This window comes from Lonchura striata, chromosome 27 (genome assembly GCF_050655825.1).
Source record: "Lonchura striata isolate lonStrDom1 chromosome 27, ASM5065582v1, whole genome shotgun sequence".
Classification (NCBI taxonomy): Eukaryota; Metazoa; Chordata; class Aves; order Passeriformes; family Estrildidae; genus Lonchura; species Lonchura striata.
This window is the reverse complement of record NC_140729.1, coordinates 1,811,009-1,836,017: the sequence shown is the minus strand read 5'-3', so window position 1 is coordinate 1,836,017 and position 25,009 is coordinate 1,811,009. Positions and strand designations below refer to the sequence as shown.

Sequence of the window (25,009 nt, the reverse complement as noted above, 5' to 3'; positions counted from 1 at the left end):
GGTGTCCCCGGTGCCCCCGGCGCTCACGACCCACTGCCCCTGGTGCCCCCCGGTACCCCCCCGGTTCCCTCCCGTTCCCCTCAGTGCTCTCCAGTGTCCCCCCGGTATCCCCCTGGTACCCCCCGGTACCCCCCACTGCCCCCCGGTGCCCCCGGCACTCACGACCCACTCCCCCCGGTGCCCCCGGTGTCCCCGGCACTCACGACCCACTCCCCCCGGTGCCCCCGGTGTCCCCGGTGTCCCCGGCGCTCACAGCCCGCACCCCCCTGTGCCCCCCGGTATGTCCCCGGTGCCCCCGGTGCCTCTGGCGCTCACAGCCCCCTGCCCCCGGTGCCCCCCGATGCCCCCCGGTTACCCCCGGTATCCCTCCAGGATCCCCCCGCTCCCTCCGGTGCCCCCGGCACTCACGGCCCGTTGCCCCCGGTTGGCCCCGCTATCTCCCCGGTTCCCCCCGGTGCCCCCAGTGCCCCCGGCGCTCACGGCCCGCTCCCCCCGGTTCTCCCCGGTTCTCCCCGGTTCTCCCCAGTATCCCCCCGGTATCCCCCCGGTATCCCCCCGGTGCCCCCAGTATCCCTCTGGCGCTCACGGCCGCTCCCCCCCGGTTCTCCCCGGTATCCCCCCGGTGCCCCCGGTATCCACCCGGTTCTCCCCGGTATCCCCCCGGTGCCCCCGGTATCCCCCCGTCGCTCATGGCCGCTCCCCCCGGTTCTCCCCGGTTCTCCCCGGTTCTCCCCAGTATCCCCCCGGTTCTCCCCGGTATCCCCCCGATGCCCCCGGTATCCACCCGGCGCTCACGACCCGCTCCCCCCGGTTCTCCCCGGCTCTCCCCGGTATCCCCCCGGTTCTCCCCGGTTCTCCCCGGCTCTCCCCGGTATCCCCCCGGTTCTCCCCGGTTCTCCCCGGTTCTCCCCGGTTCTCCCCGGTTCTCCCCGGTATCCCCGGTACCCCCGGCATCCCCCCGCCGCTCACGGCCGCTGCCCCGGCAGAAGGCGGAGTCGGAGGAGCTGGAGACGCCGCGGCCGCCGGTGAAGCTGCGGCGGGCGGTGTCCGAGGTGGCCCGGCCGGCCTCCACCCCGCCCGCCATCGCCTCGGCCGCCAAGGACGACGACGACGAGGAGCGGATCCTCGCCGAGCTGGAGGTGAGCGCGGGCACCGGCACGCAGGGGACACCGGCACGCAGGGGACACCGGCACGCAGGGGACACCGGCACGCAGGTGGCACCGACACGCAGGGGACACCGGCATGCAGGGGACACCGGCATGCAGGGGACACCGGCACGCAGGGGACACCGGCATGCAGGGGACACCGGCATGCAGGGGACACCGGCACGCAGGGGACACCGGCACGCAGGTGGCACCGACACGCAGGGGACACCGGCACGCAGGGGACACCGGCACGCAGGGGACACCGGCACGCAGGGGACACCGACACGCAGGGGACACCGACACGCAGGGGACACCGGCACGCAGGGGACACCGGCATGCAGGGGTCACCGGCCCACGGGTGGCACCGGCATGCAGGGGTCACCGGCACGCAGGGGACACCGGCCCACGGGTGGCACCGGCCCACGGGTGGCACCGGCATGCAGGGGACACCGGCACGCAGGGGACACCGGCCCACGGGTGGCACCGGCCCACGGGTGGCACCGGCATGCTGGTGGCACCGACACGCAGGGGACACCGACACGCAGGTGGCACCAGCCCACAGGTGACACTGGTCCACAGGTGGCACCGACACGGAGGTGACACCAGCCCACAGGTGACACTGGTCCACAGGTGGCACTGACCCACAGGTGGCACCAGCCCACAGGTGACACCGGCCCACTGGTGGCACTGACATGCAGGTGACACCAGCCCGCAGGTGACACCAGCCCATGGGTGGCACTGGCCAGTAGGTGACACTGCCCCGTAGGTGACACGGGTACGCAGGTGACATCAACACACAGGTGACACCACCCCGCAGGTGACACTGGCACGCAGGTGGCACCAGCCCATGGGTGGCACTGACCCGCAGGTGACACTGCCCCTCAGGTGGCACTGGCCCATGGGTGACACTGGCTAGCGGGTGACACCTGCCCCACAGGTGGCACTGCCCCGCAGGTGACACTGGCACACAGGTGGCACCACCCCACAGGTGACACCAGCCCGCGGGTGGCACTGCCCCATGGGTGACACTGTCCCACGGGTGACACCGGTCCGCAGGTGACATCAGCCCACGGGTGACACCACCCTATAGGTGACACTGCCCTGCAGGTGATGCCGCCCCACAGGTGACACCGGCACACAGGTGGCACCTGCCCGCAGGTGACACTACCCCGTCCTTCTGCTCAGGGCACAGCTCGGGGGGGTTTTTGGTGGTGACATCCCCGGCACTGGCTCCACCCGGGGCTGTGGGGACAGAGAGGTGGCACTGCCAGGGACAGGTGTGACACAGGTGGGTGTGGCACACCTGGATGCTGCACAGATGGTTTTTCCTTGGATGGTTTTTCCTTGGATGGTTTTCCTCCAGGAGGGAGGAGAACGGGGCACAGCGCAGGTGTGGGACAGGTGACGGTGCAGGGCACAGGTGGTGACACGGGGCACAGGTGGTGACACAGGGCACAGGTGGTGACACAGGGCACAGGTGATGGTGCTGCAGGCAGAAGAACTGGACCAGTGATGCCCCAGACTGGACCAGTGACTGCTGGCCAGGGGACCAGTGATGGTGATGGCCAGGAGAAAGGTGACCCTGCTGGCCAGGGCATGGGTGACACTGCTGGCCAGGGGACCAGCGACTCTCCTGGCTGAGGGACCAGTGACACTGCTGGCCGGGGGACAGGTGACACTGCTGGCCAAGGGACCAGAGACACTGCTGGCCAAGGGACCAGTGACTCTGATGGCCGGGGGACAGGTGACACTGCTGGCCAAGGGACCAGTGACACTGCTGGCCGGGGGACAGGTGACACTGTTGGCCAAGGGACCAGTGACACTGCTGGCCGGGGGACAGGTGACATTGCTGCCAGGGGACCAGAGACACTGCTGGCCAAGGGACCAGTGACTCTGCTGGCCGGGGGACAGGTGACACTGCTGGCCAAGGGACCAGTGACTCTGCTGGCCGGGGGACAGGTGATGCTGGTGGCCAAGGGACCAGTGACACTGCTGGCCGGGGGACAGGTGACATTGCTGCCAGGGGACCAGAGACACTGCTGGCCAAGGGACCAGTGACACTGCTGGCCGGGGGACAGGTGATGCTGGTGGCCAAGGGACCAGTGACTCTGCTGGCCAAGGGACCAGTGACTCTGCTGGCCGGGGGACAGGTGATGCTGGTGGCCAAGGGACCAGTGACACTGCTGGCCAGGGGACAGGTGACACTGCTGGCCGGGGGACAGGTGATGCTGGTGGCCAGGGGACGAGTGACACTGCTGGCCAAGGGACCAGTGACTCTGCTGGCCGGGGGACAGGTGATGCTGGTGGCCAGGGGACCAGAGACACTGCTGGCCAGGGGACAGGTGACACTGCTGGCCAAGGGACCAGTGACACTGCTGGCCGGGGGACAGGTGATGCTGGTGGCCAGGGGACAGGTGACACTGCTGGCCAAGGGACCAGTGACTCTGCTGGCCAGGGGACAGGTGATGCTGGTGGCCAGGGGACCAGAGACACTGCTGGCCAAGGGACCAGTGACTCTGCTGGCCGGTGGACAGGTGATGCTGGTGGCCAGGGGACGAGTGACACTGCTGGCCAAGGGACCAGTGACTCTCCTGGCCGGGGGACCAGACAGGGGGATGAGTGACAGTGTCACCAGCACAGGGACAGGTGACACTGCCACCAGCACAGGACACAATGCTGCTTCTGCCCCTGCCAACCTCCACCATCCCATCTGCTCAGGCCGTGGCCACCACGAGCCCGCTTCAGGCCCGGGTTGCCTTTCCACCCGCGCAGTGGCCAGGCCCCGGTTGCCCCTCCGTGCCTGCAGTGGCCGTGTTTGACTCCCCAGGTGTTTCAGCGGAGCTCTGCCTCCCCTCCCCTCCCCACGCCCCGCTGGGACCCCCTCGAGGCCGCGTCCCCGGGCCGCTCCGAGCCGTGGCCCGACGGAGCCCAAGGATGGAAAGGATGGAAGGTAACGGCTCCACGGGGCCGCGCTCTCACCGCCTTCCTCCTCTTCCTCTTCTCCGCTCACTTGCGCTGCTTTTCTCTGATTTAACCGACTAATCACCGCCTTGTCTCCTCACTGCCTCACTCTCGGCACTGACACGGCACCGGGGCCGGTGCTGACCCACGGCTGTGGGTCACGGGAGGCACCGGGGCCGGTGCTGACCCACGGCTGTGGGTCACGGGAGGCACCGGGGCTGGTGCTGACCCACGGCTGTGGGTCACGGGAGGCACCGGGGCCGGTGCTGACCCATGGCCGTGGCTCCTCGCACTGAAACAACACCGGAGCCGGCACTAACCCATGGCCATGGCTCCTGGCTGGCACCGGAGCTGGTGTTAACCCACAGCCACGGCTCCCGAGCCGGCACTGACCCACGGCTGTGGTTCTCTAACTGGCACTGACCCACGGCTGTGGCTCCCGAGCTGGCACTGACCCACGGCCGTGGTTCTCTAACTGGCACTGACCCACGGCCGTGGGTCCCGGGATGCACCAGAGCCACCCCAGCACCGGGCAGCGCCCGCCGCTCTCACGGCACGCCCCGGGGGTGGGCACTGCATGGGAGACTCCGCTCCGTGCATGGAAAGGGAAGGGTTGGAGCAGGATCCGGTGGTTTGGGATCATCCCGGAGTTGGGTCTGGCCCCGTCCTGCCCCTCCTGAGATCCGAGCTGGGCTCTGGGCTGGAGAGAGTCTGGAGAGCGGCTGGGATGGAGCAGGGCATGTCCAGGGTGGAGCAGGGAATGTCCAGGGTACAAAGAGCAGGAGGAAAATACCTAGAGAGCAGATGGAATGGTGCAGGGCATGTCCAGGGTGGAGCAGGGAATGCCAGGATGGAGTAGGGAACGTCAGGATGGAGCAGGGAACGTCAGGATGGAGCAGGGATTGGCAGGATGGAGCAGGGAACGTCAGGATGGAGTAGGGAATGCCAGGATGGAGTAGGGAATGTCCTGGATGGAGTAGGGAATGCCAGGATGGAGCAGGGAATGCCAGGATGGAGTAGGGAATGTCCAGGATGGGAAGGGCAGGAGGAAAACGACTGGAGGAGGGACTGGGATGGAGCAGAGAACGCCAGGACAGAGCAGGGAATGTCCAGATGGGATATCCCTGTGGAATGTCAGGGCTGGACAAGAGGGAATTGAACATCCCCTTCCATTCCCTGTCCCTGCTCTGGATCCCTGTGGAATGTCAGAACTGGAGAGGAAGGAATTAAACATCCCTGTCCAGTCCCTGTCCACGCTCTGGATCCCTGTGGGATGTCAGGGCTGGAAAAGAGGGAATTGAACATCCCTGTCCATTCCCAGTCCGTGGACAGGAGGGAATTGAACATCCTCTTCCATCTCCTGTCCGTGCTCTGGATCTCCAGGATGTCAGAGCTGGAGAGGAGGGAATTAAACATCCCTGTCCAGTCCCTGTCCCTGCTTTGGATCCCTGTGAGAATTGAACCTCCCTTTCCATTCCCTGTCCATTCTCTGGATCCCTGTGGGAATTGAACATCCCTGTCCATTCCCTGTCCATGCTCTGGATCCCAGTGGGAATTGAACATCCCTGTCCATTCCCTGTCCATGCTCTGGATCCCTGTGGGATGTCAGGGCTGGACAGGAGGGAATTGAACATCCCTGTCCATTCCCTGTCCATGCTCTGGATCCCTGTGGGAATTGAACATCCCTGTCCAGTCCCTGTCCATGATCTGGATCCCTGTGGGATGTCAGGGCTGGACAAGAGGGAATTGAACATCCCTATCCATTCCCTGTCCATGCTCTGGATCCCACTGGGAATTGAACTTCCCTGTCCAGTCCCTGTCCCTGCTCTGGATCCCAGTGGGAATTGAACTTCCCTGTCCATTCCCTGCCCATGCTCTGGATCCCTGTGGAATGTCAGAGCTGGAAAAGAGGGAATTGAACATCCCTATCCAGTCCCTGTCCATGCTCTGGATTCCTGTGGAATGTCAGAGCTGGAAAAGAGGGAATTGAACATCCCTGTCCAGTCCCTGTCCATGCTCTGGATCCCTGTGGGATGTCAGGGCTGGAGGAGGGAGCTGATCCACCCTCTCCATCCCCTGCCCACGCCATGAATCCCGCTGGGCTGTATGGGACGGGCAGGATGGATCTGAGCCCCCTTCCCTTCCCAAACTCCCGCCTGGAACTCTGCCGTGCCCACAAGCACCGGCGTGGGGGGACCCCAATAATTTCTGGTGCCCCGTGGCGCCTCCCGGGCAAACCCCGCTGCCTGCTGGCCCCTAATCTGTCTGAATTCTCTGCCTAGGAGCCGCTGGCAGCCCCGGCCAGCCGGGCCTTCTCCCTGCCCCAGATCGTGCTCACCGAGTGCGGGTCGGAGCCGCCGTCCCCCGAAGCCGAGCCGGAGCTGTGGGTGGCACCGGGCAGCGCAGCAGCAGGAGGGCAGCTGCCACCCGAGGGGACAAGGAGAGGCTGTGTGGGGGCTCCTGGCAGCTCCCCAAAATCCCCGCTGGCACAGGAACCCCCTCCAGCGCCGCGCTCCCCCGGCAGCACATCCCGGGCGTTCCCTTCGGCATCCCCGGGGGATAAAACGGGGGGACGAGGAGGGGACGCGGGTCTGGACGCTGCCAGCAGGCCAGGAGGCAGCGATTTGTCCCCAAAGATTTGTCCCCAAATTCCCGCGGCTGCGTGGCCTCCTCGGAGCCGCGGGGAAGGTGCCGGAGCCGCAGAGGCCGCGCTCCCTTCCATCCGTGCCGGGATCATCCCTCACATTCCCGACGGCGATGGGGACTCCCAAAGAGGAGCCAGGCTCGGTTCTAGATGCTCGTCTGGGGTTCCCAAAGCCGCGTGGAGGGAGGAGAACCCACCAGCCCCGGGTCGAGAGCCACCAACCCACCCTGGGGCACATTCTGGGGGTTCCGCGGGCAGAGACGCAGCCCCGTGGGCAGCGGGACATTCCCGGGTGGAACAGCAGCCGCTAGAGCAGATCCCTGCCCGCTCCAGCCAAGCCACGGCAGCTCCAGGATGGGATGGAGGAGCTCCAGATGCTGGGGGTGACCCCGGAACGGCGGAGGGGCTCTGCAGAGGCCGCTTGTCCCCCACGACCGCGGGCAAAACGGAGATTTGTGAGGACACCTACCAGAGACTGGACAGCCTGGAGGAAACCATCCGCGAGCTGGAAATGACCATCAGCGAGATCAGCAGCCACCCCGCCGTGGAATTGGCGTTCCCCAAGGGCGCGCTGGGATCCGAGGAGGCCGGGAAGAACCCGAGGGACCTTGGGCACGGAGGCTGCGACGGTGACACCGCGCTGGACCTCAGCCGGGCCAAGGATGGTGCTGCCAAGAGTCCCTTTGCGAGCAGGACCAAGCCAGCGCTGCTCCCCAAGCCGCAGCTGCCCCCCGGCACTCGCCAGGTTCATTTTCTCTTCTCCCCCGTGCCCTGCTCTGCCCTGGATTCACTCTGGTGTCTCTTCCTCCGCCTGCTCCCTCTCTGTGACTCCTCCTCCAGGCAGAGCTGGGGTGGAGAGCGAATCTTCCTCTTCCTCCTGACTCTTGGAGGGTTCTGGGAAGGGCAGGAGTGAGCGAGGGATGAGCTGGAAGGGAGAAGGTGCCGGGTGGTGCTGGATGATCCCATCCTGGAGTTACACCCTGGATGAGGGGGATTCTTCTGCCCTGGCAGGATTTTGAAGGACCAGGTCCAGGATGGGCATCCCACGGGATCCAAAAGCATCCCACAGGGTCAGCAAACATCCTATGGGGTCCAAGAGCAGCCCACAGGATCCAGGAGCATCCCATGGGGTCCACAAAAATCCCACAGGTTCCAGGAGCATCCCATGGGGTCCAAAAGCATCCCATGAAGTCCAAGAGCAGCCCATGGGATCCACGAATATCCCACAGGTTCCAGGAGCATCCCATGGGATCCAAGAGCATCCCAGGTGGTCCAGGATCATCCCACATAGTCCAGGAACATCCCACAGGATCCAAGAGCATCCCACAGGGTCCAGGAACACCTCATGGGGTCCAAGAGCATCCCAGGGCGTCCAGGAGCATCCCACGGGATCCAGGAGCATCCCACGGGATCCAGGAGCATCCCACGGGATCCTCGAGCATCCCCCTGGGTCAGGCAGGGCTGGGTGCCGAAGCACCGCTCCCGGTTTCACCATTTCCCATAAAATCCCTCTCCTAAGGAGCGGCAGCCGGAGCCTGGCAGATGTTTCTCCTCATTAAACCACAGCACGAGCTCCCTGAAGCCATCCCAAATTGCTTTCTGCTGGAATCCAGCTGAATATCTGGGGAAAAAAAACAGGGAGGGAGGGAAAAAATGCCCTGAGCTCTGCCGCGATGACAACCTGCTCCTTTATTAACAGTCAGCGCTGGGGAAAAAAAAAAAATCTCTTTTTCCACTTGGAGCCGTCCTCTGCGGGCTCTCGCTGGGTGAACGGGGGTGTGGCTGCAATTTTTCCCGTTTTTTTTCCCCCGGGAAAGGGGAAGTGGAGCTGCGGGATGGATTTATGGCCGGGGCTGAGCGAAGCCAGGCTCAGGGTTAGGCGGGAGGAGCTGTGATGGGTCAATCCTAAAGCAGAGCAGGGCAGGGCGGGGCTGGTGTCGCATTCCAAGGATTTTGAGCTGCTTGGGAAGATTCCCAAGGCTGGGAATGCTGCGGATGGTGCGGCACAGACACTTGTGGGGTTCTCCAGGGCTGGGATTTGGGCTCGGCTGATGCTCGCGGCTCCCTCCCAGCTGAGGATTTTCCATCCTTTGATGATTCCCTCGCGCTGCGGGGTGCGGGAATCCCCCGTGTCCCACCTGTGGGGACCACTGAGGATCCCAGGGCTTCACCTGAGCCATCCCAAATTTGGGCTGCGACAGGACAGGGCAGGAGGACACCGGGAGGGGACCTGGGCACGGGAGGGGATGCACGGGGTGTGTGTGTGTGTGTGGCGCTGCCGCCTGTGGATCCTGTGCACAGTGAATAAACTCCTCTGTATTCCCACTGCCGCCGTTCCCACCTGGAATTCTGCTTCCGCCTGCCGCCGCCTCTTTCCCCTCTCTCTTGGCTGTCCCTCGGTGTCCCGGTGTGTGCCGTGCGCGCCCTAAAATCCCTCCCGGTTGCCTCCCGGTAAGTCCCGGTGGGGTTCGGAGCTTCACGGCCGAGCCGGTGACCTCGCTCCTGACCTGGCATCGTCCCCACGGGCTGTGCCCGGCAAAGGGTGGTGGCACATCTCCATCCATCCAGGGCTCCGCCAACCAATTCTAACCCTTTCCCCCCGTCTGGGTTTTGTCCCGGCAGAGCGGCGGCGTCTCCATCCCGGCGATGAAGGTGGTGAATCCGGCGTCGCGGCTGAAGCAGGGCCAGCAGGGCAGCCCCGACAAGGGCAAGCACATCAAGCAGCGCATGGAATACATGCGGATCCAGGGCCAGCAGCAGGTACTGCACCCCCGGAGACCCCCCGAGTGCTGCCCACCGCCCCTCCAGGGCTGCCCACCGCCCGCAGCGCTGCCCACCACCCCACCAGGTTTGCCCACCACCCCTCCAGGGCTGCCCACCACCCCCAGAACTGCCCACTGCTACCAGGGCTGTCCAAAACCTCCAAGGCTGCCCACCGTCCCCAAGGCTGCCCACCACCCCACCAGGTTTGCCCACCACCCCTCCAGGGCTGCCCACCACCCGCAGAACTGCCCACCACCCCTCCAGCACTGCCCACCACCCCTCCAGGGCTGCCCACCACCCCATCAGGTTTGCCCACCACCCCACCAGGTTTGCCCACCACCCCTCCAGGGCTGCCCACTGCCCCCAGGGCTGCCCACGGCCCCTCCAGGGCTGCCCACCACCCCTCCAGCGCTGCCCACCACCCCTCCAGGGCTGCCCACCGCCCCCAGTGCTGCCCACCACCCCACCAGGTTTGCCCACCACCCCTCCAGGGCTGCCCACCACCCACAGGGCAGCCCACTGCCCCACCAGGGCTGTCCAAAATCCCCAGCACTGCCCACCACCCCACCAGCACTGCCCACCACCCCCAGGGCAGCCCACTGCCCCACCAGGGCTGTCCAAAATCCCGAGGGCTGCCCACTACCCCACCAGCACTGCCCACCGCCCCACCAGGTTTGCCCACCACCCCTCCAGGGCTGCCCACCACCCCCAGAACTGCCCACTGCCACCAGGGCTGTCCAAAACCCCCAGGGCTGCCCACCGCCCCACCAAGGCTGCCCACCACCCCACCAGCACTGCCCACTGCCCCCAGGGCTGCCCACCACCCCTCCAGGGCTGCCCACCGCCCCCAGGGCTGCCCACCACCCCTCCAGGGCTGTCCAAAACCTCCAGGGCTGCCCACCGCCCCCAAGGCTGCCCACCACCCCACCAGGTTTGCCCACCACCCTTCCAGGGCTGCCCACCGCTCCCAGGGCTGCCCACTACCCCTCCAGCGCTGCCCACCACCCCCAGGGCAGCCCACTGCCCCACCAGGGCTGTCCAAAACCTCCAGGGCAGCCCACTGCCCCCAGTGCTGCCCACCACCCCCAAATCTGCCCACCCCCCCCCCCAAGGCTGCCCACCGCCCCCAGCGCTGCCCACCACCCCCAGAACTGCCCACTGCCACCAGGGCTGTCCAAAACCCCCAGGGCTGCCCACCGCCCTCAGGGCTGCCCACCGCCCCACCAAGGCTGCCCACCACCCCACCAGCACTGCCCACTACCCCCAAGGCTGCCCACGATCCTCCCAGGGCTGCCCACCGCCCCCAGCACTGCCCACTGCCCCCAGGGCTGTCCAAAACCTCCAGGGCTGCCCACCACCCCCAGGGCAGCCCACTGCCCCACCAGGGCTGTCCAAAACCTCCAAGGCTGCCCACTGCCCCCAAGGCTGCCCACCACCCCACCAGGTTTGCCCACCACCCCTCCAGGGCTGCCCACCACCCGCAGAACTGCCCACCACCCCTCCAGCACTGCCCACCACCCCTCCAGGGCTGCCCACCACCCGCAGAACTGCCCACCACCCCTCCAGCACTGCCCACCACCCCCAGGGCAGCCCACCGCCCCCAAGGCTGCCCACCACCCCTCCAGCACTGCCCACCACCCCTCCAGGGCTGCCCACCACCCCCAAGGCTGCCCACCACCCCTCCAGCACTGCCCACCACCCCTCCAGGGCTGCCCACCGCCCCTCCAGGGCTGTCCACCACCCCACCAGGTTTGCCCACCACCCCTCCAGGGCTGCCCACTGCCCCCAGGGCTGCCCACGGCCCCTCCAGGGCTGCCCACCACCCCCCCAGGGCTGCCCACCACCCCCAGCACTGCCCACTGCCCCCAAGGCTGTCCACTGCCCCTAGTGCTGCCCACCACCCCCAAATCTGCCCACCGCCCCACCAAGGCTGCCCACCCCTCCCCAAGGCTGCCCACCACCCCACCAGCACTGCCCACTACCCCCAGCGCTGCCCACCGCCCCACCAGAGCTGCCCACCGCCCTGGCATCACCCTGGGCACAGCCCGAGCCGGGGACACCCGCGGGGTGATGAGTTTTGGGATCGCGTTCTCTCTCTTTTTATTTTTGGGACCTTCTCGGCTTTGGGGTTGGGGACAGAGGGACGCGGTGGTGGCACTGCGGGGGTGGCTCTTGTCACTCTCTGTGCCCGCCCCGGGGGCTGGCGACAGGGGCACAGACAGGGCAGAGTCACAAAGTCACAAAGTCACAAAGTCACAAACTCCACGTTGGTCGCCAAACGCTGGGTGCCACCCTGAGCGGGTGGCCGTGTCACCCCAGGGGGACAATGCCACCTCCTTGGCCGTGCTGTTGAAGCCGCGGGATGAGAATTCCCTGCTGGGGGAGGTTTTGGGGAGCCCAGACCCCCTCCCCTCCCACTCTGTGCACCCACAGTGGGTGTGGGTGTGCTCGTGGGTGTCCCAGGCGGGGTGGTGACACCGTGGTGACACTGTGGTGACACTGCGGTGACACTGCGGTGACAACGCCAGCGGGCCACAGCAGCTGGAAGAGAAGCGTTTTGGGGGTGGCATGGAGCACCCCAAACCCCCCCAGCAGCCAGCACTGACCCCCTCCCCACCTCGGGGGGCAATTTCGGGGTTCCCCCCACTCTGTCCCTGCTGTCACCCCAGCGCTGCCCGCGCATTCCCAGCTGGCCTGGGGATCACGGACACTTGGGGTGGCTTTTGTCCCTCCCTGCTGTCCCCGTCCCCCCACGTCCCTGCACCCCATTTTTCCCCCTCGCTGGGTGGGTTCGCCCCCACCCCTCCTCTGCCCCCGCGCTGCGCCTCCATCCCTTCCCCGACCCCCAAAAAAACGGGAAATAAACCCAATTCCGCTCATTTTCCCAGCTCCTCGCGGCGCGGTTCCGAGGGGAAAAAGTGTGGAAGGAGCAAAATGGGCAAAAAGGGTCAAACCCCCACTCGGTGAAAAAACCTCCCCAGGGAGGCGGTGTTTTGAGATTTGTTGAAGGTGTTTTTGAAGTTTTTTTGAGGTTTCTTGAAGTTTTTTGAGGTGTTCTTTTGAGATTTTTTCAGGTTTGTTGAGGGTTTTTTTGAGGGTTTTTTGAGGGTTTTTTTGAGGTTTTTTTGAGGGATTTTATTGAGGTTTGTTGAGGGGTTTTTGAGGGTTTTTTTGTGGGTTTTTTGAGTTTTGTTGAGGTTCTTTGGGGGTTGTTTGAGGGTTTTTTGAGGGTTTTTTTGAGGTTTTATATTGAGGTTTGTTGAGGGTTTTTTGAGGGGTTTTTTGTGGGATTTTTTTTTTGAGGCTTCTTGAGGTTCTTTGGGGTTTTTTTGAGGGTTTGTTGAGGGTTTTTTGAGGGGTTTTTTTTGAGGGTTTTTGGAGGTTTTTTGGGGTTTTTTGTGGGGTTTTTTGAGGTTTGTTGGGGTTCTTTGGGGTTTTTTTGAGGTTTGTTGAGGGTTTTTTGAGGGTTTTTTTGAGGGTTTTGGGGTTTTTTTGAGGGATTTTTTTGAGGTTTTTGAGGTTTTTTATTGAGGTTTGTTGAGGTTTTTTTGAGGTTTGTTGAGGGTTTTTTGAGGTTTGTTGAGGTTTTTTTGAGGGTTTTTTGAGTTTTTCAAGTTTGGAGCATCCCTCTGGTTTTTTTGAGGTTTTTTGAGGTTTGTTGGGGTTTTTTGAGGGTTTTTTGAGTTTTTCAAGTTTGGAGTGTCCCTCTTGGTTTTTTTTTGAGGTTTTTTGAGGTTTGTTGAAGGTTTGCTGAGGTTTGTTGAGGTTTTCTGAGGGTTTTTTGAGGTTTTTCAAGGTTGGAGCATCCCTCTGGTTTTTTTGAGGTTTTTTTGAGGTTTGTTGGGGTTTTTGGGGGGGTTTTTGAGGTTTTTGAGGGTTTTTTGACAGTTTTTTGAGGGTTTGTTGAGGTTTTTCAAGGTTGGAGCATCCCTCTGGTTTTTTTGAGGTTTTTTGAGGTTTGTTGAGGGTTTTTTGTGGTTTGTTGAGGTTTTTTGAGGGATTTTTGAGGTTTTTCAAGGTGTCCCTCTAGGCTGTGACGTTGTCCCACCCCATAGAACCGGGAAGAGGCAGGGAATTCCCTCTGGATTCCCCCTGGACCGGACAAACCTGAGGGAGCAGGAAGCATCCCCATGACCCCATCAGGCCACCAAGTCCCCTCCCCTGGGCCGCAGCAGCGACTTTTCCGTGTCACTTTTGTCCCCCGTGTGGGATTTATCTGGGGGACGGGGACACGGCGGGCACCCTTGGGTGCTGCCGGGGGCCGTGCCCGCTCTAACGCTGCCACTTCTTGTCCCCCCTCTGCCTTTCCCCCCCACCCCGTGTCCTCCCCCACCCCCGGCTGTGCGTGGCTGTGTGTCCGTCCGTCCGTCCGTCCGTCCTCACGCCTCGGGGACGTCCCCTGCCCGTGTCAGTGACGCGTGGGACCCGCTCTTGTGGCTGCTCTTTGTGGTGGTGGCCCTTTTCCAGCTGCTTGACCTCAGGCCTGACTCAGTGCTGCTTTCTCGACGAGCTCCTTTCGCTTCTCCGTTGTTTTTGGGGTTCTTTTCTGTCCTTTTTTTGGTATTTTTTTTAATTTCATTTATTTTCCTTTCCTTTCTTTCGCCTTTTATTTTTTTTGTTGTTGTTGGTTTATTTTCCAAGCTTTCCCTTTTCTTTCTCTTCAAACTTTCCACCCCTTCCTTCCTCCTCCTCCTCCTCCTCGTCCTCCTTGAATCTTGCTTTTCTTTCCAGGCCACTAGACCATCTAAAGAGGCCAGTGAGACCTCCCCCACGGTCTCAGAAAAACCCGCAGCTGGCAGAACATCCATCCCCGTATTGACTTCCTTTGGGGCCAGGAACTCCTCCATCTCATTCTGAGCTCCCTGCCAGCTCCGCCCGGCCGCTCTCCTGCTCCCGGGGCCTTCCTCCTCTCTTCCTCGGGCTCCTCCTCCTCCTCCCTGGGACTTGGCTTCTCCTTGAGGCGCTCTCCGCAGGGGAATCCGCCACCTGTGTCCCCTGCTCTTTCTGTTTTTCATCCGTGCTTTTTGTCGCCTTCCGCTCCGCCAAAAAAAAAAAGAACTTTTGTGTCTCGCCTGTGCCGCGCCTCGGCCCGAATCTGTGTCCCCTCCCGCTCCGCCATGGCCAACCAGCCACTTTCTGTTTCTCTCTCTCTCTTTTTGGGTTTTTTTTTTTCTCTCCTTTTTTCCCCTCCTTTTTTTCCTCCTTTTCTCCTTTTTTCGTCCTTTTTCCCTCCTGTTTTTCATCCTTTTTTCCTCCTTTCCTCCTCCTTTTTTTCCCTCCTTTCTTCCTCCTTTTTTTCCCTCCTTTTTTCCTCCTTTTTTCCTCCTTTCCTCCTTTTTACCCTCCTTTCCTTCTTTTTTCCTCCTTTCCTTCTTTTTTTCCTCCTTTTCTCTTTTTTTCTTCCTGTTTTTCCTTCTTTCCTCCTTTTTTCCTCCTTTTTTCCTCCTGTTATTCCTCCTTTTTTCCTCCTTTTTTCCTCCATTTTTCCTCTTTTCCTCCTTTTTTCCTCCTTTTTTCCCTCCTTTCCTTCTTTTTTCCTCCTTTTCTCCTTTTTTCCTCCTTTCCTCCTTTTTTCCTCCTTTTCTCTTTTTTTTCTTCCTGTTTTTCCTCCTTTCCTCCTTTTTTCCTCCTTTTTTCTCTTTTTTCCTCCTTTTTTCCTCCTTTTTTTCCTCCTTTCCCCCCTTTTTTCCCCTCATTTTTTTCTCCTTTTTTCCTCCTTTCCTCCTTTTTTCCTTTTTCCTCCTTTCCTCCTTTTTTCCTTTTTTCCTCCTTTCCTCCTTTTTTCCTCCTTTTTTCTCTTTTTTCCCCCTTTTTTCCTCCTTTTTTCTCTTTTTTCCCCTTTTTTCCTCCTTTTTTTCTCTTTTTTCCCCCTTTTTTCCTCCTTTTTTTCTCTTTTTTCCCTCCTTTTTTCCTCCTTTTCCCCCTCCTTCCCCCCCCTTTTTCCCCTCCTTTTTCCCCTCTTTTTTTCCCTCCTTTCCTCTTTTCCCCCTCCCCTTTGGATCGCTGTTGGTTTGTTCCCCTCCCCTCTCTTTTTCTCCCCCCTTTTCCCCTCCCCCCCGCTTTTTTTTTTGTTTTTGTTTTTTTTTTTGTTTTTTTTTTATTTTATTCTATTTATTTAAGAGCTCTCCGAGCTTCCCCCCACCAGCCTCCAGCCAGGAGCAGCTCCCAGCTCCCACCTCGCGGAAAACCGGGAAGCAGCGGCGCCCCAAGACACGCTCGGAGCGACCCCCGGAGCGACCCCCGAGCGCCCCGGGCGCCGCGGCGCTGTCCCCGCGGGAGGAGCGGACAGCCCCGGCCGGGGCTCCCCGGTGGGTGCCCGGCGAGGCCGAAGGCTCGGGGACATCCCGGCTCCTCGTCACCTCCGCCACCAGCGCCACCACCGCGCCCGGGTCCCCGCGAGTGGCGCCGGGGGGTCCCCGCGAGTGCCGGAGGGGCCGCAGGGCGCGGGTGTGATTTGGGAATTGGGGAATTGGGAATTGGGAATTGGGGTCCCGGCGGGGGGGGTGACCCGGTGCGGTTTTGTCACCTCCCGGTTGGGGACCGGCGTCCCGGAGCACCCCCCCGGGGGAGCAGCCGCGGTTCTGCCCAGCCTGGGGTGGGGGGCACCGGGCGGGTCCAGGTGTGCACAGGTACAGCCCAGGTGTGCCCAGGTGTGCACAGGGACACCCCAGGTGTGCCCAGGTGTGCACAGGTGTGCACAGGTGTGCCCAGGGACACCCCAGGTGTGCCCAGGTAGACCCCAGGTGTGCCCAGGTGTGCCCAGGGACACCCCAGGTGTGCCCAGGTAGACCCCAGGTGTGCCCAGGTGGGCTTCAGGTGTGCACGAGTGTACCCAGGTAGACGCCAGGCATGCCCAGGTGTGCCCAGGGACACCCCAGGTGTGCCCAGGTAGACCCCAGGTGTGCCACAGGTGGGCTCCAGGTGTGCACAGGTGTGCCCAGGGACACCCCAGGTATGCCCAGGTAGACCCCAGGTGTGCCCAGGTGCATCTCAGGCGTGTCCCAGCTGTGCCCAGGGACACCCCAGCTGTGCCCGGGTGTATCCAGGTACATCTCAGGTGTGCCCAGCTGTGCCCCAGCAGTGCCCAGGTGCTCCTCAGGTGTGCCAGGCTCACCTGGCTGTGCCCAGGTGTGCACCAGGTGTGCTCTGGGTGTACTCCAGGTGTGCCCAGGTGTGCCCAGGTGTACTCTGAGCATACTCTAGGTGTACCTATGTGTGCCCAGGTGTACTCTAGGTGTGCCCAGCTGTGCCCAGCTGTGCTCTGGGTGTACTCCAGGTGTGCCCAGGTGCACTCCAGGTGTGCCCAGGTGTACCCATATGTGTTCTGGGTGTACGCCAGGTGTGCCCAGGTGTGCCCAGGTGTGCCCAGCTGTGCGTGTTCATGTGCTCTGTGTGTGCAGCACGAGATCCGATCACTCCTTCCGTTCTCCATTTCGTCCTTGGGTTGATTATTTGATTATTTTTGGGTTTTATTTGAATTTCAATTCCTTTTTCGTCCTTTCCCCCCTTTCCTCTGATTTTGTGGTTTTGTTTTTTATTTTTTTTTTTTTGTATCTCGGTCATTTTTGTACAGAAGAAACGAGAGCCTTTTTTTTGAATAACAAAGAGAAAACACACGCAAAAAAAGGACAAAAAACAAAAAAAAAAAAGAAAAAAAAGACCAAAAAAATAAAAAGGAAGGAAGGTTAAAAAAAAAAAAAAAGGAAAAAAAAAATCATGATGCAATTTCTTTGGATTGCAAAAAAAGCAACTCTTTACATTTAAGTGAAGTGTCTTAACATTTTATATTGTTTTAAAAAATATATTTACATATTATATATATATAATATACGTAATATAAATCTATATATAAATATTTAAAGAGGGGAAAATAATCTAAAAAAAAAAAAAAAAAAAAAAAGAGAAGAGGAAAAAGAAGAGAAATAAATAAATAAATCACGTCCGGAATTATTTAGGGGCTGGATTCCAAATCCCCGCTTAGGTTTAGAGCTCCTCGTGTCGCGCTGAGTCCCCGCCCTCTCTCCTTGTCCCCAGGTGTCCCCAGGTGTCACCAGGTGTCCCCTGGTGGCCTTGGGGACGCCGTCCCGCGCCCCAGTGCCAGCAGCAATAGCAGTCGCGGATGCGTTCGCAATTAATTTGATTTTTAATTAATTTTTTTTTTTTCTGGCTACCAAAGTGGATTCGCTGTAGCAAAGCCGCAGCTGCCAGGGGGTGGTGGTGGCACCTGGCGCTGTCCCCTCCCCTGCCCCGCCCTGTCACCTTCTGTCACCTTCTGTCACCTCGTGGCGCCCGAGGAGGGGGCGCGGCGGCAGCTGCTGGCTGGAGGTGACAATGCCACCCCTGTGGGGACACTTGTATGGAGGTGACAATGCCACCCCTGTGGGGACATCCACATGGATGTGACAATGTCACTCCCTTGGGGACACTCGTATGGAGGTGACAATGCCACCCCCTTGGAGACACCCACATGGAGGTGACAATGTCACCCCCTTGGGGACACCCACATGGAGGTGACAATGTCACCCCCTTGGGGACACTCGTATGGAGGTGACAATGTCAACCCTGTGGGGACACTTGTATGGAGGTGACAATGCCACCCCCTTGGGGACACTCGTATGGAGGTGACAATGTCAACCCTGTGGGGACATCCACATAGATGTGACAATGTCACCCCCTTGGGGACACTCGTATGGAGGTGACAATGTCAACCCTGTGGGGACATTTGTATGGAGGTGACAATGCCACCCCTGTGGGGACATCCACATGGATGTGACAATGTCACCCCCTTGGGGACACTCGTATGGAGGTGACAATGTCACCCCCTTGGGGACACTCGTATGGAGGTGACAATGTCAACCCTGTGGGAACACTCATATGGAGGTGACAATGTCACCCCCTTGGGGACACTTATATGGAGGTGACAATGTCACCCCCTTGGGGACACCCACATGGAAGTGACAATGCCACCCCTGTGGGAACACTCATATGGAGGTGACAATGTCAACCCTGTGGGGACATTTGTATGGAGGTGACAATATCACCCCCTTGGGGACACCCACATGGAGGTGACAATGTCACCCCCTTGGGGACACTCATATGGAGGTGACAATGCCACCCCTGTGGGAACACTCATATGGAGGTGACAATGTCAACCCTGTGGGGACACTCGTATGGAGGTGACAATGTCACCCCCTTGGAGACACCTGTATGGAGGTGACAATGCCCTCCTCCATGGGTGATGGTGCCATCACCTTGGGGACATCTGCATGGAGGTGACAATGCCACCCCTGTGGGGACACCCGCATGGAGGTGACAGTGCCATCCTCCATGGGGACACTCCAGTGCCATCCCCTTGGGGATATCCAGATGGAGGTGGCAATGCCACCCCCTTGGGGACACTCAGATGGAGGTGACAATGCCACCCACTAGGGGACACCACCAAAAATGACACTGGAGGGAGCTGTCCTCAGTGTCCCCACCTCAATGTCCCCACTTTAGCGTCCCCAGCACGGTGTCCCCACTTTGGTGTCCCAAATTTGGTGTCCCCATCTTGGTGTCCACACTTTGGTGTCCCCACCATGTTGTCCCTACCTTGGTGTCCCTAATTTGGTGTCCCCATCTCAGTGTCCCCATCTTGGTGTCCCCATCTCATTGTCCCTATCTTGGTGTCCCAAATTTGGTGTCCCCAGTTTGGTGTCCCTAATTTGGTGTCCCTATCTTGGTGTCCCCATCTTGGTGTCCCCATCTCATTGTCCTTATCTTGGTGTCCCAAATTTGATGTCCCCACATTGATGTCCCCAATTTGGTGTCCCCATCTCAGTGTCCCTATCTTGGTCTCCCCAATTTGGTGTCCCCATCTTGGTGTCCCAAATTTGGTGTCCCCAATTTGGTGTCCCCATCTCATTGTCCCTATCTTGGTGTCCCAAATTTGATGTCCCCATCTTGGTGTCCCAAATTTGGTGTCCCCATCTCATTGTCCCTATCTTGGTGTCCCAAATTTGATGTCCCCATCTTGGTGTCCCAAATTTGGTATCCCTAATTTGGTGTCCCCATCTTGGTGTCCCAAATTTGATGTCCCCATCTTGGTGTTCCAAATTTGGTGTCCCTAATTTGGTGTCCCCATCTCATTGTCCCCATCTTGGTGTCCCAAATTTGGTGTCCCAAATTTGGTGTCCCCAGTTTGGTGTCCCCAATTTGGTGTCCCAAATTTGGTGTCCCCAGTTTGGTGTCCCCAATTTGGTGTCCCAAATTTTGGTGTCCCCATCTCAGTGTCCCCACCGTGGTGTCCCCAAGCTGTCACCAATTCTGGGGCTTGTCCCCAAGCCACGTCTCCCCGCTCGGCGTCACCGATGCCGAGCCGGGAGGTGACAGTGCCAAACCAGGGGGTGACAGCGCCAGGTGAGGGGGGTGACAAGGCCAGCTGAGGGGGTGGCAGGTCCCAAACTGTCCCCAAACCCCCCCGTGATGTCCCCTTGTCCCGGCTGGTGTCCCCGTGAGCGTGATGTCCCCGCGTGTGCGTGTGCGTCCGTCCCCTTCATGGCATCGCGCAAATCCCTCGCTGAAGCAAAAACGACAAAAAAAAAACCAAAAAAAAACCCACCAAAATTCAAAACGAAACAACTCGAATCCGGTTCAGACCGGAAAAAAAAAAATGTTTTTAAAAACGACCAAAAAAAAAGAGGAAAATGTGTAAAAAGCACAAAAAAAAGCCCAAATCCAAGCGCTGCCTGCATCGTGCATGTGTCGGAGGCGCCCGCTGCATGCGCTCCCCGCTTTACTCGTCTGGATGTTGTTTCAGAACCAACAAAAAAATAAAAAATAAAAGGCTACGACTCTGAAAAGGACAAAAAAAAAAAAAAAAAAAGAAGAACTGAGAAGAAAAAGCAAAAAAAAAAGGGAAAAAAAGCGAATTTCTGGCTCTCCTTAGAGGCTGTTTTGGGGTTTCTACGCCGTCGTGTCTCTCTCTCTTTTCCGCATGAATTTTCTCGTGAACTGTTTTAAAAAAGGAAATAAAAGGAACAACAACAACAAAAAAAAAAAAAAAAAGGGAAAAAAATGAAGAAAAATGTAAAAAAAAAAAAATTAAAAAAAAAAAAAGCCTCGCGCGGGGGAAAAGAGGGGGAGGGGAGGGAGGGGACCCCCTCCCCCAGCCTGTGTCACCCCCTCCCCACGCCGTGTCCCCCCCGTGTCACCGTGGATGCCATGGGTAGTTGTGTGTGACCGTTGTAATTATTCCCGTGACAAAAGGGTTGCTTTTTATTCTTTTCCTTTTTTCCCTTTCTAATTTTTCTTTTCTATCAGAGTGTCCGGCTTTAATAAAATTACCTTTTTTTTTTTTTTTTTTTTTTGGCCTCTTTTTCTGTCTTTTTCCGGCGATTTTTTTTCCCCTCTCTCGCTTCCTCGAATTTTGAGACATTTGAGAATTGAGAAGTTTGAGGAATCTGAGGAATTTGAGGCATTTGAGAATTGAGAAATTTGAGGAATCTGAGGCATTTGAGAATTGAGAAATTTGAGGAATCTGAAAAATCTGAGAAATTTGAGGAATCTGAGGAATTTGATAAAATTGAGAAATTTGAGGAATCTGAGGAATCTGAGAAATTTGATGAATCTGAGGAATTTGATAAAATTGAGAAATTTGAGGAATCTGAGGAATCTGAGAAATTTGATGAATCTGAGGAATTTGATAAAATTGAGAAATTTGAGGAATCTGAGGAATTTGAGACATTTGAGAATTGAGAAATTCGAGACATTTGAGGAGTCTAAAAACTTCGAGAAATTTGAGGAATTTGAGAAATCAAAAATTGAGAATTTTGACGGGGATGGGGCATCCCCAATTCTGGTATTTCCTCCCCACAGGCTCAGAGAAAAATGAGATTTATCCTCCCGCGGAGAAATCCAGGAATAAAAATTCCTAACAGCAGGAATTTAGGCAATGTCCCAGCCCACCAGAAAAACAACAAAAAAAGGGAAATTAATACCAACAAAACCTTGAATAACCAGTTTATTTCCAATATATAGCCTGGAGCTGGGAGGGGGCAAAGCAAGGGGGATTTTTTGGGTTGGTTTGGGGATTTTTTTGCAGTTTTGCAGATCGGGGAATTGGGGTGGGAAGGGATTTTTTGTTGGGTTTTTTTTTTTTTTTTTGGGAGGCGGGGGACATGCAGGAGGGTTTTAAAAAGTCACCACTGGTCCAGCACGTCCCCTGCTCGGGGTTGGCTGAGCAAAACTTCTTAAAAAATCTTTAGAAATCCTTTGGGGTATGTTACAGGGGCGGGGATGATATTTACAGGGGGGAGGAAAGGAAGAAAATAACAAAAAACCCAAAAAAACCCCCAAAAAATAACGAAAAAAAAAGAAAAACCCAACGACTTTACAGCAAATATTTGCATAAGGTACGAGAAGGACACGGAGAGACCGGTGACAGGGTGTGACACCAGGTGGTGGCACTTGTGGCCACGCCCGGTGTCCCCAAATTCCCTTCCTAAAGTGCTTCTGGCCTTGGGGGTGGGGACAGGAAGGGGACAGCGATGGGAGGGGACGGGGACATTCCAGGAGGTGCCACCCGTGGAGGGTGAAGGGTGGCGGTGTCCCCTCCCCTTCACAGGGTGTCCCCTGTCCTCTGCGGAGCCCCCCCAGGTGAGGGTGACAGCGCTGAGGTCCCCAAGGGACGCCGGCACACGGGGGGGGTCTCTGAGGTGGGACCCCGAAAGGTTCTCAGGGCATGGAGAGTCCCCAGGGTCCCCAGGGTCTGGCATTGAGGTCACCAGGTCCTTGATGTCCCCAGGGTCCCCAGGGTCTGTCACCGAGGTCACCGGGGTCCCTGATGTCCCCAGGGCCTCTGATGTCCCCAGGGTCACCGATGTCCCCAGGGTCCCTGATGTCCCCAGGGTTTGCAGGGTCTGGCATTGAGGTCACCAGGGTCCCTGATGTCCCCAGGGTCCCTAATGTCCCCAGGGTCCCCGATGTCCCCAGGGTCTGTCATCGAGGTCACCGGGGTCACTGATGTCCCCAGGGTCTCTGATGTCCCCAGGGTCACTGATGTCCCCAGGGTCCCTAATGTCACCAGGGTCCCTGATGTCCCCAGGGTCTGTCATCGAGGTCACCAGGGTCCCTAATGTCACCAGGGTCCCCGATGTCCCCAGGGTCTGTCATCGAGGTCACCGGGGTCCCTGATGTCCCCCGGGTCCCCAGGGTCTGTCATCGAGGTCACCGGGGTCACTGATGTCCCCAGGGTCCCTAATGTCCCCAGGGTCCCCGATGTCCCCAGGGTCTGTCATCGAGGTCACCGGGGTCACTGATGTCCCCAGGGTCTCTGATGTCCCCAGGGTCTGTCATCAAGGTCACCAGGGCAGGTGTCTGTGACCTTGATGTCCCCAAGGTCCCCCGGGGTAGGGGTCTCTAATCCTGATGTCCCCAAGGCCCCCCAGAGCAAGAGTCTGTGACACCGAGGTCCCCAAGGCAGGTGTCTGTGACCCTGATGTCCCCAAGGTCCCCCGAGGCAGGGAATCTGACACCAGAGTCCCCAGGGCAGGGGTCTCTGACCCTGATGTCCCCAAGGTCCCCAGGGCAGGGGTCTGTGACCCTGATGTCCCCAAGGTCCCCAGGGTAGGGGACTGTGACCCTGATGTCCCCAAGGTCCCCCAGGGTAGGGGTCTCTCACAGGGTCCCCAGGGTTCCCCAAAGCAAGGGTCTGTGACACCGAGCTCCCCAGGGTCCCCAGCACAGGGTCTGTCACCCTGCTGTCCCCAGGCTCCCCCAGGGCCTGTCACACCGAGGTCCCCGGTGTCCCCAGTGTCCCCAAGGGCTGTCACACCGAGGTCCCCGGTGTCCCCAAGGGCCTGTCACACCGAGGTCCCCGGTGTCCCCAGGGTCTCCAAGGGCCTGTCACACCGAGGTCCCCGGTGTCCCCGGTGTCCCCAAGGGCTGTCACACCGAGGTCCCCGGTGTCCCCAGTGTCCCCAAGGGCTGTCACACCGAGGTCCCCGGTGTCCCCAAGGGCCTGTCACACCGAGGTCCCCGGTGTCCCCAGGGTCCCCAAGGGCCTGTCACACCGAGGTCCCTGGTGTCCCCAGGGTCCCCAGGGTCCCCAGCCCGGGCCAGGTCCCGCAGCGCCCAGGGAAGTGCCCGCACTCCGCTCCGCCGCGGCTGGGGACAGCAGTGCCACCCCTGGGGACAGTCCCCGTGAGCCCCCCACGCCCCTCCTGGCACTGCCCGGGGGCTGGGGCACCGTGCGGTGGCACCACCGCCGGTCCCCAAAGCCTGGGGGACGCGGTGGCTTCGTCCCCTCCGTGGCCACCGGGACCTGTTAAATAACACCAACAGCTCGTCCGGAGCACAATTAAATACGGCGACAAGGGACAATCCTTAAATTAAACACGGCCCGGGGGGGTCACAGCGCCGGGGCGCCGCGGGACCGGGGCTACCGGCGGCCGGGCTCTCGGTGGCCGCGCCCGTGCCAGCAGCGCCAGGCGGGGCGGGCGAGGAAACCGCGGGCCGGGCTTTGGTGGACTCCAGGCTGCTGAGCCCCGAGTCCTTGTCGCGACAGGGTCCCGCTGTCCCCTCGTGTCCCCGCGGTTCCTTCCACTCGTTGAAGTTGAGGTCCTTGAGGCCACCGGGCACCACCACCGTGTGCCGGCGCCAGCTGCTCTTCTTGCGGCGGCTCTCGGGGGAGCTGGCCCGGCGCAGGCGGACCCCGAAGTCATCGGCGGAGCCCCGCAGGTGCTGCCGGAGCTGCTCCCGCAGCGACGCTCGCCCGGTGGCCGCCCAGCTCTGCTCGTCGCCGCTGGCCGCCCCCGCCGTGTCCCCGGCCGGCCGCGGTCGCCCCAGCTTCCTGCGGGCCAGCGTGTCGCACTGGATCAGGCGGTGCGAGTTGAAGGACGGCCGGCCCAGGGGGGACTTGTCCTCGTCGCCTGTCCCGTCCTGTCCCCCGGGCTGTCCCGGTCGCGCTCCCTCGCGGCTCTCCGTGTCCGTCTCCATGTGGCTGAGCTCGCTGCGCTCGTCATCCGCCTCCTCCCCGCGGCTCCCGGCCACCGAGTGCACCTCGGAGCACAGGCTGCGGTCCATGGTGGACAGCGTGGAGTAGCCGGACACGATGGAGCGGGCGTCCGGTGCCGGCTCGGGATCGCCGCAGCGTTCCCGTTCCATCCCGGCCGGGCCCAGAGCTGCCGGCTCGGTGCCGGTGCCGCGGGGAGCTTTGCCCGGTGTCACCGCGGGGATCTCCCGTTCCAGCTGCCGGCCGGGGCTGTCCCTGCGCTCCGCGTCGTCGTCGGTGCTGCTCCCAACGCCTTCGGCCTCTCTCCTCTTCTTCCTCTTGCGGGCGGCGGCCGAGACGAAGGGGATGGCGAGGAGCTCCCGGTGCGGCGGAGCTTTGCGCGACGGCCACGTGCCCTGCGAGCGAGGGGACAGCGGGGTCAGGGGTGGCGGCGACACCGACAGGGACGGGCGGAGTGTGTCCCCATCCCCTCGTGCCCGCCCCGCCAGCCCCGGCCCGGGACCC

General features: G+C 60.1%; 2 protein-coding genes and 1 long non-coding RNA gene across 18 annotated transcripts in view; 2 read left to right on the top strand and 1 right to left on the bottom strand.

Moving 5' to 3' along the window:
• Window positions 1-16,272, top strand: part of SRCIN1 (SRC kinase signaling inhibitor 1) — a 73,981-nt gene extending 57,709 nt beyond the window's left edge. For 3 of the 11 annotated variants that reach the window (XM_085561787.1, XM_085561783.1, XM_085561791.1), the window contains 6 exons: window positions 987-1,139; window positions 3,973-4,095; window positions 6,389-7,495; window positions 9,373-9,510; window positions 15,634-16,163; window positions 16,205-16,272. In XM_085561787.1, coding sequence (XP_085417913.1) covers window positions 987-1,139; window positions 3,973-4,095; window positions 6,389-7,495; window positions 9,373-9,510; window positions 15,634-15,966 — 1,854 coding nt within the window. In that variant the 3' untranslated portion in view covers window positions 15,967-16,163; window positions 16,205-16,272. Of the gene's footprint in view, window positions 1-986; window positions 1,140-3,972; window positions 4,096-6,388; window positions 7,496-9,372; window positions 9,511-13,925; window positions 14,587-15,633 lie in introns of those variants that run through there. The other 8 variants (XM_085561792.1, XM_085561785.1, XM_085561793.1 and 5 more) reach the window with 6 other exon arrangements.
• On the top strand, window positions 16,273-24,385 carry LOC144247476 (uncharacterized). 2 transcript variants are annotated; one of them, XR_014950211.1, is made up of 3 exons: window positions 16,274-16,736; window positions 16,790-23,288; window positions 23,331-24,385. It is a non-coding gene; the product is annotated as an uncharacterized LOC144247476 (long non-coding RNA). The 2 variants fall into 2 exon arrangements; XR_014950210.1 differs by lacking the exon at window positions 23,331-24,385 and having other exon boundaries at window positions 16,273-16,736; window positions 16,790-20,852.
• Window positions 23,840-25,009, bottom strand: part of ARHGAP23 (Rho GTPase activating protein 23) — a 51,499-nt gene continuing 50,329 nt past the window's right edge. For 4 of the 5 annotated variants that reach the window (XM_085561796.1, XM_077788325.2, XM_085561795.1 and 1 more), the window contains exon 24: window positions 23,840-24,900. In XM_085561796.1, coding sequence (XP_085417922.1) covers window positions 23,878-24,900 — 1,023 coding nt within the window. In that variant the 3' untranslated portion in view covers window positions 23,840-23,877. The remainder of the gene's footprint in view (window positions 24,901-25,009) is intronic. The other variant, XM_085561797.1, reaches the window with a different exon arrangement.